This window comes from Macrobrachium nipponense, chromosome 7 (assembly GCF_015104395.2).
Source record: "Macrobrachium nipponense isolate FS-2020 chromosome 7, ASM1510439v2, whole genome shotgun sequence".
Classification (NCBI taxonomy): Eukaryota; Metazoa; Arthropoda; class Malacostraca; order Decapoda; family Palaemonidae; genus Macrobrachium; species Macrobrachium nipponense.
This window is the reverse complement of record NC_061109.1, coordinates 15,958,070-15,972,647: the sequence shown is the minus strand read 5'-3', so window position 1 is coordinate 15,972,647 and position 14,578 is coordinate 15,958,070. Positions and strand designations below refer to the sequence as shown.

Sequence of the window (14,578 nt, the reverse complement as noted above, 5' to 3'; positions counted from 1 at the left end):
TATATATATATATGTGCTGCGTTTGTAAAAATGCTACAAACTTATTAAAATATTAGAAGTCCACCTTTTTTTACTTGCATATAGGCGAAGGTTTTTATTACTTCTTTTAAGTTTATGTTTCTTACCATGCTATTTTCAATCGATATGGCGTTCTTGCGCCATCTTGCTTCTCATATAAGTTTTGATCTTTTTGAGCTTTGGAAAGGATCGTTCAGCACTTATGATTGTAACAGGGATCGTTAGAAATAAAGTGATTACATTTAGGACTTCAAGAAAGCTTGAACCCATGGCGTTGTTTTCACATCAAAAAAGCATATAGTTTAGAAACTGTTGTCATATTTTCGAGATGTGATCTAAAATGTTGGGGAAGGACAACAACTGAGCTGGAAGCTCTGTAGAAATATCTTTCTTTTAAATTTTATTTAAAGTTACAGCTCCATTCTATAGCGCATCATCGGGTGCAGTAAGTAAATTCTTGGGAAAGATTATTTTGAAATTTTCAGCAAAATGTCTTAGACCTTTAAATCTTTTATTTAGTGGAGCGATCAGTATGTCCAAACAACCATAAAACACATGTGTTTTGAAGTGGTACTCTGGATCCGAAAACCTTTCTTATGCGTTTGTGCTGAAACTTTGGCTCAACACCACATTTTTCTTTTACTCGTTCGTAGCTGTCTCTCATTTGCATTAGAGAGTCAGCAGAGTTCTTCAGCAAATGAATCGCTTTGTCCAGCATCATCTCCTGACTTTGCAATGCCTCAGAAAGTGCATTTATTGTTTTTAGTAATTCTGTTTGCACGACAACCAGGAATATAATTACTACTACTACTACTACCCCTCTTATGCCGATTGGACGTATTAAACGTCGAGTCAAAATGTCTCCCGTATGCCGATTGGACGTATCATACGTCGGCTCAAAATTTTTTTTTTTTAAATTCGCGGAAAAATACTTATAGGCCTACCAGCCGAAAACTTTTGTATCACGCGCCTTGGGGGATGCTGGGAGTTCACGGATAAAGGCGTTGTTTTGTTTACAATCGCTACGCAGGCGCTCAAGCGCGAATTTCTTTCTTATCGCACTAAAAAGTATCAGTGACACATCTCGGAAATTATTTCGTCACTTTGACATAACTTTTGCACCATTTTAAATTATCCTTTACATGAAGTATTATATATGAAAATGTGCGCAATTCCATGTAAAATACAATAAAAAAATACTCATGAATGTAGCTTTTATCAGTTTTGAAATATTTTCATATAAATAACGATAAGTGCAAAAATTTCAACCTTTGGTCAACTTTGACTCTACAGAAATGGTCGAGAAACGCAATTGTAAGCTAAAATTCTTATATATAGTAATATTCAATCATTTGCCTTCTTTTGCAACAAATTTGACGTCTCTAGCACAATATTTCGATTTATGGTGAATTTATGAAAAAAACTTTTTCCTCACGTTCGTGCGATAACTCTTCCGATAAATTTTTTCGTGCGATTGTCCTAATGTTTGCACCCTTTTAAATTTGCCGTTACATAAAGTTTTATATATGGAAATGTGCGCAATTTCATGCACAATACAACGAAAAACAACCCATGGTTGTAGCTTTTATCAGTTTCGAAATATTTTCATATAAATAACGTTAAGTGCAAAAATTTCAACTTTCGGTCAACTTTGACTCTACCGAAATTGTCGAAAAACGCAATTGTAAGCTAAAACTCTTATATTCTAGTAATATTCAATCATTTACCTTCATTTTGCAACGACTTGGAAGTCTCTAGCACAATATTTCGATTTATGGTGAATTTATGAAAAAAAAAAATTTTCCTTACGTCCGCGCGGTAACTCTTCCGAAAAAATCAGAATTTTTTTGTGAGATTGTCGAAATGTTTGCACCATTTAAAATTAGCTGTTATATAAAGTTTTATATATGAAAATGTGCGCAATTTTATGTAGAATACAACTAAATGATTGAAGGTTGTAGCTTTCTCTTTTCTTGAAATATTTGCATATAAATCACGATAAATAGAAAAAAAACCACGTTCGATCAAATTGACTCTACCGAAATAGTTGAAAAACGCAATTGTAAGCTAAAACTCTACGGCCTAGTAATATTCCGTCATTTTCTTCATTTTGAAACAAATTTTAAGTCTCTAAAACAATATTGTGATTTATGGTGAATTTTTGAAAAATATATTTACCTTCACTCCGCGCGCCGATTCGCGGCCGCAAGTCTCCGAAATACGTACATCGCATTATCCTAATATTTGCTCCTTTTCATATTAGCCTTTTTATAGAGTTTCATATATCAAAATGTGCGCAAATTCATGAAGCATACAATAAAAAAATAATGGAAAGGTTGTAGCTTTTTCCATCTCCGAAATATGTGCATATAAATAATATATATATAAAAATTTCGACATTCGGTCAAATTTAACTCGTCCGAAATGGTCGAAATCTGCAATTCTAATCTAAAAACTCTTACAGTATCGTAATATTCCATCATTTTTCTTAATTTTGAAACAAATTGGAAGTCTCTAGAACAATATTTAGAATTACGGTGAATTTTTGAAAATAACATTTTTTTACGTCCGCGCGTTACGAATTCGTACATCATTTTGTGATAATATTTTTCCGGTGTTGCTTTTATTGTTTTACTATGTATTATATATCAAAAGGATTGCAATTTAGTGTACAATACAACGAAAACAAAATTAACTCGTTAGCTTTGACCCGTTTTTTGCACAGCGTGATTTGAATACAATTATCTATGAATTTTTTTTTTTCGCTACCATATATCGCATTATTTACATATGATAATGATATTATGTTTCATTTCTGATGACTGCATACTAAACTTCAGGCAATGAAAAAAAAATGAGCCAAAAATGAACTCTTAATCTTCAAAACTAAGCGCGCTGTGATTTTTGAAAAAATTATTTTTTTCCGCTTCCGCGCTCACTCCAAACCGGCGCTGGCATACAGGAGAGGTTTTGATTTTTAGGGCTTCGGCGTAAGAGGGCTACTACTCCTATTACTATGATGATGATCATCATCATCATTATCTTTTATGTTTTCAATATTTCTACTACCTAAACATATTTACACATATATTACCAAATCAATCTACTAAGACATTGTGATGGGGCAGGATGGGCCCCCAATCACAGTGGGCCCTGGTGCATTGCACCTCCTGCACTCCCAGTAGTTCCGCCACTGCGAGGAGACATCATGTGCTCACTTATCCTCAGGAGCAGGTTTTGCAATTCATTCACAGCGATCTAATGATTTTTGTCTAGCTTTATTTTGCACTATTCTACACTGCTGCTGTTTACAACTTCTGGTGGCAGTTTATTCCATGTGTCACATATCTTGTATGTGAAGAAGTTCCCACAATGCGATGTGTTGTATCTTTAAAGTTCTAGTTTCCAGCCATTATTTCTTGTCTGGTTTTCGTTTAGTGTGAAAAGGTTACTGTCTACTTTTATTGTGCCTTTCAGTATTTTGAATGTCTCAATTAGTTGTCCTCGCAATCGTCGTGTTTCTAGGTCATACATGTTCAGGCTCTCTAGTCGTCTTTGGTAACCTATTCGCCTGATAGATGGAATTAACTGTGTCCCTTGCTTGTACCTCTTCTAGTCTATTTATGTCCTTTCTTAGTGCTAGTATATTCAAGATGTGGTCTAACTATTGATGTGTAGAGCTGCAGTACCGTTTCTTTATATCTGTATCTGAACTGCATCTTTAGGTATCCCTCTAGTTTCTGTGTCTTCTTTTCAGCCTTCATGCATTGTTTTGTGGATTTCAAGTCCTTGGTAATAACTCCAAGGTCCTCCTCTTGTTCTACACTATTTATGTCATTCCCAAGCAGCATGTAGTTGGCATGAGGGTTGCTTGTTCCTATTCCTATTCGTAACACTTTACATTTATCCAGGTGTTAAGGCATTTGCCATATTTTTTACCCTCTCCTATTTTCCTTAGATTATTTCTTAAACTTTCCACTGTATCTGGGTCTGCTGCATTTACACCCAATTTGGTGTCATCTGCAAATTGGCTGTCTTGCTAGTTAATCCTACATCAATGTCATTAATTAATGTAAATAAAAAACAAGAGAGGCAAGGACAGAAACCTGAGGAACTCCGCTTGTCACATCTGCCCATTCTGATTCTTCATTATTTATTACGGCTCTCTGGTTTATATTAGTAAGCCGGTCTTCGACCCAGTCTGCTGTTTCTCCTACAATTCCTAAAGCTCTAACTTTTTTCATTAGTTTCTTGTATGGAACTTTGTCAAAGGCCTTTTGGAAATCTAAGCAGAGTATATCAATTGTTCTACTACTGTCGTTAATACCAAGCATGTTTTGGGAAAACTCCAAGAGGTTTGATAGGTAGGATCTGTTTTGTTTGAAATCGTGTTGGCTGTTTAACAACAAGTTGTTTCTATCATTGTGTGTGTGTGTGTGTGTGTGTGTGTGTGAGAGAGAGAGAGAGATTATAATTCTGAAGATTGTTACATTATTTCCAACACCTGTAGCTTACAAAGAAGTAGCAGGGAAGTTTCTTTGGTAAATATAAGCATTCAATACATGCATAAAAAAGCAAAGTACATAATTTTGTTTTCATTGTTTCTATCAATATATTATTTGTGTGCAGTTGATACACTTAATCAAAATTTAATCATAGCTTTGAGATTTACACATTAATCTATCCATGGCGTTGGGGGGGGGGGGGGGGCGGAGAGCACGTGACTAGGGGTCCCCCCTTAAATCCGCCACTGACACACAAACATACGTATACGGATATAGTCACATAAAATTAGAAATAGGAATGACATTGTAGGTGCAAAGGAAAAGTCTGGTTCTATTATTATCATAATTATCATTACTTCAAAGGCTAAGGGGCAAACCAAGTCTTCGGGAGGCCCATCGGTGTCTTGAAGGGTTCCCCCCTCCCAAATGATGCCCCAGTTCGACTCGAGAACAACATAACTTCCCCACCCCCGCCCTCAAAAATAAGAGTGACATCTTGCTTAATAGAATGACGTGCGCACATTAATCTACCGCGGATCCTCCTAAGTAAACTTTTTTTTTTCTTAGTTTGATCGTGTACGGCATTTATGTACGCCTTAGGCAACTTTTCATCATGTTATGTATTTTTCCTATAATAACTGAATGACTCTTATCTGGAAATCATTTGATTTTTAAAAAAATTGCTAATTATGTGTTTAGGTCTGAAGTGATGTTGAGATTGAAAAGAAATAGACACGAGTAGTATGCTGACTGATATCTTAGTAATAATAATAATAATAATAATAATAATAATAATAATAATAATAATAATAATAATAATAAATAACATTATGGGACGGAAAAGCCACTCCCATCTTTCCCTCAAACACAAGCTCAATCCTCTCCTACTAGGCTGGGTCTCATCGCTATAAACCTTTGTCTCCTACGGGTACAGTAAGGCTCAAAGGTGTTGCAAACCCTGTCTGTCACCCTCTTTCACCTCACCAACTAATAGCCAAAGGCACTGTATTTTTTTCTCTCTTTTATTTTTGTATTTTCGCAGATGATCCAGTTACAGGCTGCTCCAGGACCAAAAGCCCGTGCCAGCACAATGCTGGCTTACCCTAAAAAAATAATTAAAGCCATTCTCGTACATTTCATGAATTGTTCTCTGATAGAAACTCTTTAGAGTTTTCTATATTATTATTATTATTATATTCAACCCAGGAGCATGCTCATGAGGGAGAAGCTATGAAGGTCATGAATTTCATAGGATAAAGTCCAAAGTATAGAGTAACCATATGTTAGCAAAAGAAAAAGAGAGCAAGGAGAAACCAAGTAATACGTAAAAACAAAAAATAAAATAAATGTGTAAATGCAGACGAAATGAGACCTGGTGAATCTACACAAATTAAAGCCACAGGAGTTTCCAGCGATGCTTCATCCTCTCGTAAGTTCAGAGAGCCAACATCCGGAGCTCCACAGGAAGGCTTCCGGAGTCCTGCAGCAGCAGGGATGCAAGACCTTTGGTGCCGCTCAGAGTGACATGGTGTCACCTCAGCAGAATAGGAGCGAACTAGCTTAGTGAAAACAACAACTGTGGATGAACATCTGATCCCTATGAATTATAAAGCTTCAATCAAAGTAGGCAGACTAGAGCTCTCTTTAGTCTAGGGTGTGCTGCAACGGTACACCGATCTTTGGTTCCACACTGTGGTCCTCATGTGCTAAAGGTTTTATGCCAATCCGAAAAGAATAAGAGCATAATACTTACAGCTCCTCACAGAGTAGGTGTTAATAATAATAATAATAATAATAATAATGGTGATGATGTTGTTCATGGTTATTAATCCTGTTGTCATTGTTAACATAATTGCATGGCTGGGCTCTGATCAATTTCCATTAGGCCAATCACTACGACATTGGAATGTATTATAGTAGGCCCTTTTATCCATGAACTATGTTTAATTGGTGTGCTGGTAAAAAACAAATGCCCTTCACGAAAGTAAAACAATTATTCGTTGGAATGCAAATGAAATCGGATAAGTTAAGAGGAGACGAAAATTACAATCAGATTTACTTTACAAAAGTAATAATGAATTAATTCTGGTTATCAGATCCAAAGTCATTGACCATTGCCTCCCCAAAAGTCATATTACTATCTCTACAATACATGACGGGTTTGTTGTTATAGTCAGGAGGGACATCTTCAATCAGATTTTCCAGAAAATCAAAGATAATTGTTTTGCGTAATCATGCTAATGAACAGACACCAAAACATAAAAACCAATCAACAAAATGAACTAAAAACACAACTTTCTAGCCCCAGGCCCAAGTAATTATAGGTCACAACACAAAAAACGAGTGAGGGGTTGGCAGGTTCAAGAACTACCATGAAGCCCTATCACTATACCTCCGTAGGGGTGGTAGTGCACCTCATACGGTGTACTGTAGACACTACTTAAGGTTATTTGCAACGTCCTGTCGGCCCCTAGCTGCAACCCTTTTCAGTCCTCTTACTGTACCTACATTCATATTTTCTTTCTTCCATTTAACTTTCCAACCTCTCCTAACTGTTATTTAGAGTACAGCCATGAGGGTTTTCTCCTGTTGCACCCTTCAAACCTTTTTACTCTGCCTCTCAGCGCTGAATGACCTCGTAGGTCCCAGCGCTTACCTTTGGCCTACACTCTATATTCTACTCTCTTATCACTGAACGTTGTTTGTCTCTCTCTTCTTCTTCTTGGATACTGACCTTCCCCCAAGCTGACCTGTGTCCTTTCTTCTCCTTGTCGTGTGAGCGCGCTCTCTCGTCCCTCTCTAGGGGCACTACTCGGCGGTCGTCCTCAGAACTCGAATGCCGTCTGCACGGAGACTCTGGCGGCTCCAGAAACTGATCTGTAAGGAGAAGCAGAAATACTTCAGGGAACATCGATAGAACAAATAAAAGACTGCTGAGGGCTAGTTTGTATACTGTATGACGAAGATCACCCTTAGCAAAACTTTCGTCCCTGTCTATAGCATCTACTGTACTAGCAAAGTTATTCAAGATTCTTACAAGTTTTGAAAGTTGTCAACTTTTAAAAGGCAGTGCCATTTAATCAAAACATTATTGCGTGGAATAATGGATTTTTCTACTTTTTTTAATTTGGAGCCTAATCGGGTTAAATACAGAGGTCTTCAGTTAAAATATTTCTTAAAAAAGTACCTTATCCCTGAAAATTATCAAAATATTCACATTGAATTTAAGACGAGATTAATAATTAGTCTTGTTTCAGACAAGAGGAGCACTCACTGCAAGCACAGGATCTCAAAGATACTTAAAATGATTAAATATACTCAGATCTGTTCGGTTTAATACAACTACGACTACAGATAAACTGCATTTCCAGAGATCTTCCTGAATTATTGGAAATTGGCAAATTACGATAGTTCTACGCTTCATAACTAGTTACTTGATTTATGTTTAGTATTTCACTAATCATGTACTTTAATTAAAAGACAAAGAAACAAGACAAGAAAGATGAAAATAAAAAGTGAAAGTACGATGGAAGCACAAATGCAAGAAAGAACACCAAACAATAATAGAAAAGTGAAGCTAATAATGAACGATAACTTTAAATAAACTGAAGAATACAAAAGATAAAAAGCAAATTAAAAAAATTGAAATTCCCAAAAACGTTTCTTGTTGGAGTGAGAAACTAAATTGGTCTCTTTTATCTTGAAGCATTTTTCATCTGCATTTGTAAATGGCTATAAATTCTGAAATTCCGGTCACTTGTCCTTGAAGCAAGGTCAGACGGTCGTGTTTTTTCATTCACGAACAAATAGTCACTCCTCGAACCGTATCAGAAATGGAAGACACGTCCACAACCCAGGACGACTTTTCTGAAACGCGAAAACTCCAATGCTTCGGGATTAAAAATAATTTTCTAGACAAAAGAAGGTCAAAATGTAACCATAACAAGCCAAGACAGGTCAAATTTAGTGACTGAAATACCCAGTGATATTACACTGAAAAATAGCAGTGAGAGAATAGGGCTAAAGACTGGTTTACACCTGCGCACTTTTGTGGTGCGGTCTGTTACGGCGTGGGACCACAAGAAACCACACTATAAACGCACCAAAAGCGCACCACCTCGCTGGCGGGGGCTGGCGCTGACCGTTAAAGCCGCACGACGCCACCCGGATTTTAAATAATTTCAAATTTCTGTGCGCCGTCTGGCAGTGTGATGAAGTCGCACGAAGCCGTAAGCGGTGTGGCGCGGTGCTGCAACAAAAGAGGTAAGAACCTGCATGGTGCCGTGGCACAGCGCACCACACCGCACGTGGTGCGATGTGTTGCGACGTCGTACCACCCGCGAAGGAGTATTACGGCGTCGTGCTGTGCCCTTACGGCGCCTTCATACATGATTAATAAATGGCGCGCACATGTTGCGGGACATGCGGCGTGCGTTGGCGTGTTACAGCGCGTTACGGCGTCTCCCTAGGTAGATTTTTTTTTTTTATAGGTGAACCTCAATACTATTTTTTCTTTTATTAAGAAATATTACTTTACAAAATTATATTTTACAATTTTGTATATACATTATACATTATAATATCTTTGTGTAATATAAAAATATTACAATTTATTATTTTTCTAATAGTATTTTGTAAATTAGAAACATACTGATTCGTGAAATTTTTGTTAACATTAGACTTAAATCCTATAATATTTACATTAAATGTATTTAACAGTCTATTCTTTATACATTTAATAATTTTTTGGTCAATACTTATTCCCAAATATCTTGCCATCCATATACTTGAAATAAAATCTTCTATTATTACCATTGCTGTATTTTCTATCCCTTTTTCTTTTTGTGTTTTGCTTCAAAATCTAATTTTAAAATCCTTAACCTGCTATTAGTTTTTAATTTACAACATTTTCTAAGCAATTCGAATACCCAGGACAACAAATTCTTAAACCAAAGGACAGATGCATATTAGTTTCTTTGCATCCACAACCGCATTCCTTAGCATCTTTATTTTCATCATGGCTAGCTTATCATTTGTACTTAAAACTACATGAACATACGCAAACAAAATTTCTCTACTTTTATTTTCTATATACTTATTATTTACATGTTCCTAAATTAGTTTCCAGTTGAATAGTGGATACAATTTTTCAATATTTGGAACATAGTCACTGTTTTTCATTAAATGTTCATATACCACTTTCGTTTTTATCTGTGGATAAGAGGTCATCTTATTAGCACTAGGTGTAAAAATGGTGCAATCCTGATGTTGGCATTCATTTTCTATAAGGTAGGTTGCTCTGACTTTACAATAATAAATAATCATTTGGTAACCAAAACAACGATCTTTTAAACATTTTAGAAATGTACTAAACATGATTGACTTCGCTTTACACTGAATATCAATAATTCCACAACCACCTCTTAATTTTGACAAAAACATAGGTCGATTGGATGGAAGGTTGCCGCGCATTCTGGGGAGGATAAAAGGGGCCGGACAGACCACGGGGCCATCATTCGCGCTTTGACAGCCTGTCGACAACGTATAAATAAATAGAATTTTATTTTTTAATAATAATTGATTTTTTAGTTATTTTCTTAATATTGAATGATTTTGATCATTTTATATCATTCATAATGTTTCTTTTGTAATAAATATGTTGAAATACTGACTTTCATTTACATTTTTCCTTATTGATGCTTAATTTATATGTCATGACAATAACTATGATGATATGATTGGGTGAAATGAAAGTAGAAAAATGAAAAAGCATGGCCATAAAGAATAATAACATGAAGAAATATAACAGGAAATCTAACATGAAATATGATATATGAAATATGAAATAAATAGAACTCGGAAAATAACTTGAACTATAAAATGAAATGTAACATGAAATAAATATGGCCATCAAATGATATAATAACATACAAGGTAAAGAACAATAATATAATATTGAGAATGATCAAATGAACATGAACACATACAAATATGATAATGAAACAATAATCAACATTGACTGGACATAGTTATCAACAGTGGAACAGACTAAAGACATATTGACCTCAGTTGATAATATATGATATTTGCAATTGAAAATGTTATGGTATAAACCAAGTCCCAATTTCATTTTCTTACATTCTATACTTTTCATGTTCATTTTCTTACAGTCTGTGCTTTTCATGTTCATTTTCTTACTTTCTATGCTTTTCAAGTTCATTTTCCTACATTCTATGCTTTTCATGTTCATTTTCTTACTTTCTATGCTTTACATGTTTGTTTAGTATAAGTATTTTTGTTATGTCCAACATTTGCTTCTCATTTGTCTGATTATTATGAATTATGTTATTATTACTCCGGAACAACACCGCAAGCCACCCGCAACACACCGCTACACGGAGTAACAAAGCCGCAAGAGCGCGTGCCCTGGCATAGCAACAACCACCATAAAACCACACCAACGCCGTAATACTCCGCTGGACACCGCAACAACACGCCGTAACATGCCCGTAACACACCGCACGGGTCAGCGCCACGCCGCCCAATAACGGTCATTTTTTCTCCCCACCAGCGTCAATTTTCATGCGGTTTCTTGCGGTCCCACGCCGTAACAGCCCGCAACACAAAAGTGCGTAGGTGTAAACCTACCTTAAGACACTCAACATAGGGATGTATGGCAATGCATTTAGACTAGGAAACTGGGCATGATACTAAAATGGAGATATGGATAGAAACATAGAGGAGCAGAAGGTCTTTTCATTAGAATGGATGATGAAGTTTACAAAGAAAACTTTTTGAGGATCTGAAAACCACAAAATGTGTATTTGGCGATTGAGCAAGATTCTCGAAGGTTTTGTGCAGAATTAAGTTTACAGGTAAACAGTGGTGGGGTCTCTCTCTCTCTCTGCAGTTTTTCTTACTAGTTAAAGGTTGACCTATTCTACGGCCAACTTTGTCCTTCTTTAATGCTACCTTCAGCATAAGGAATGGAGATCTCTTTTTTTTTCCCCTTTTTACATTTAATATTAGTGTTTAGCATTTAACTCTTACATTTCATGTCTTAGCCTAAATACGTCAGAATTGTACTTTATAATTTGCATGAATATAAATTATTATGCCCAGACATCATAATTTTTTCGTTTCTTGCACTTGGATCTGAAGGCTTTGTAATGACAACCATGTCCAAAAAAGTGTGAAGAATTAAAAAGGTAAATAAGGCATTGTGGCTATTATTATTACATATGTATATGGTAAAAAGTGACCAGTAGGTTCTACACACACACACACACACACACACACACACACACACACACACACACACACACATATATATATATATATATATATATATGTAGTATGTATGTAGTGTATTTATATATTTATAAATAAATAATAGATAAATTAATGTACAGTAGTACATATTCTCGTGTTTATATATATATATATATATATATATATATATATATATATATATATATAATAATAATAAAAGGAGCCCATAAAAAACACCAGAATATAGAGAGAAAAGTAATATATTTCAGAGACTGCAGTCTATCTCCTCAGGTATATGAATGAGAAAAGTTTACAGAAAAGGTAGTATTTATACCAAGAGATCCATCCACAGGTAAGCAAGTTTAGGTCACCTAAACTGGCTTAACTGTGGATGGATCTCTTGGTATAAATACCACCTTTTCTGTAAACTTTTCTCATTCATATACCTGAAGAGAGAGACAGCAGTCTGAAAATATAGTACTTTTCTCTCTATATTTTGGTGTTTTTATGGGCTCCTTTTATTAGATGGAATTCTGTTGTAACAGAACATTTTTACCAGTCATATATATATATATATATATATATATATATATATATATATATATATATATACATACACACACACACACACACACACACACACATATATATATATATATATATATATATATATATATATATATATATATATATATAAATGGATGTATGCATGTATATGTGCCACTTACACTTTGACATATGTTGAGCAATTTCAACCAAACTTGGTATACATATAAATTATCATCTGGGAAAGAAGTCTGTGGGGGTAAGACATCACTGACACCAAAGGGGGTTGGTGTGGGTAGGGTGGGAAAGGGGTGAAAAATACAAATAACTGAAAATGACAGATATTAGTGTCTAACCCATAGTTTCTGAGGTCGCTCAGATGAATAATGATGCACCTGTTCCCATTTAAGTCCAGGGGTGTGAAGGGGATGACAAGTAAAGATATCCGAAAATGACAGATATTAGTGTCTAATTTATAGTTTCCAAGGTGGCTGAAATGAATAGTGTTACTCCTGATGTCCTTTAATTCTAAGTTCAGTTCCGATAGGAAGAGTGGGTGGGAAGGTGGTGACATCTAAAAAAATGGACACTTACAGATATTAGTTTCTAATCCATAGTTTTTGAGGTTGCTAAGATGAATAGTGACACTCCTGATGCCCTTTCAGCCAGAGATAGGAAGGGGATGGGGTTGAGAAAGGGTAAAAATTTAATGTAAAAAATTATGTATATTAGTGTCTAATCCATAGTTTCTGAGGTCACGGGGATGACCAGAGACCTGCCAATGCCCTTTAAGTACAAGTTCTGCCTTAATTGGAATGGGGGTGAGAAGTGGTGAAGTATAAAATGGAAAAAATGCTGGGTAATGTACCTGAAGTGACAATCTTAACAGAAAAGAAAGAGAGAGAGAGAGAGAGAGAGAGAGAGAGAGAGAGAGAGAGAGAGAGCTTATTGTTTGTCATTAAAGAGTTTTCCTGGGCAGCACCAGGTTGGTCAACTAGTATGTATATATATATATATATATATATATATATATATATATATATATATATATATATACTACACTATATATATTTACACACACACATATATATCTGTATATATATAATAATATATATATATATATATATATATATAACATATATATATATTATATAATTATATATAAATATTATTATATATAATATTAATATATAAAATATAAATATTATAATAAAATATAAATAATATATATCTATATATATATATATATATATATATATCTATATATATTATTAATAGATTATCTATATTATATAAAATTAATATTAATATATTATATATATATTATATATAATATTATATATATATATATATATATTATATATATTATAGCTATATACATACATACCTACATATATACATCGAGCTACAAATGTTCTGTAATATCTAATTCACTCTCTCTCGGAATGAATATATTTTCATATATGCTTAACCGAAGGGGAATTTTATTAGGCAATAATAGAATTGTCGGCACCCAGGCGCGAACCCAGGACACCACACAAATCCAGGAACGTCAGTGAAGCTTTACTCACTCTACCACTGCAAGAGGCTATAAGTAAATGCCGTCTCTCACCCTCAAATACCTTTTGTGCTCAGGTATTCGCTGATTTGGAGCTAGCATTATCCCACCTCGACCTCGGTAGTGTTGTAGTGCTTATGACAGCACGTAGCCATTATATAAGTCATATCACATTACCGTGATTCATATACATACATCGAGCTACAAATGTCCTTTAATATCTAATTCACTCTACCATCGGAATCAGCGAATACCTGAGCGCGAAAGGTATTTGAGGGTGAGAGACGTCATTAACTTATAGCCTCTTGCGGTGGTGGAGTGGTAAAAGCTTCACTGACGTTTCTGGATTTGTATGGTGTTTCTGGGTTCGCGCCTGGGCGCCGACAATTCTATTACCGCCTAATAAAATTCCCCTTCGGTTAAGCATATATGAAAATATATTAATTCCGAGGTAGAGTGAATTAGATATTAAAGGACATTTGTAGCTCGATGTATGTATATGAATCACGGCAATGTGATATAGCTAATACATATATATATATAATATATATATATATATATATATATATATATATATATATATATATATATATATACATATTTATATTTATATATATATATATATATATATATATATATATATATGTATATGTATATATATATATATATATATATATCT

At 34.7% G+C, this 14,578-nt stretch overlaps 1 protein-coding gene across 1 annotated transcript in view; it reads right to left on the bottom strand.

Moving 5' to 3' along the window:
- LOC135217304 (uncharacterized) overlaps positions 1-14,578 on the bottom strand; it is a 148,934-nt gene that overhangs the window by 62,499 nt on the left and 71,857 nt on the right. Inside the window, 1 exon segment of the mRNA XM_064253069.1 lies at positions 7,258-7,400. Within this exon segment, the coding sequence (XP_064109139.1) occupies positions 7,258-7,400 (143 nt within the window).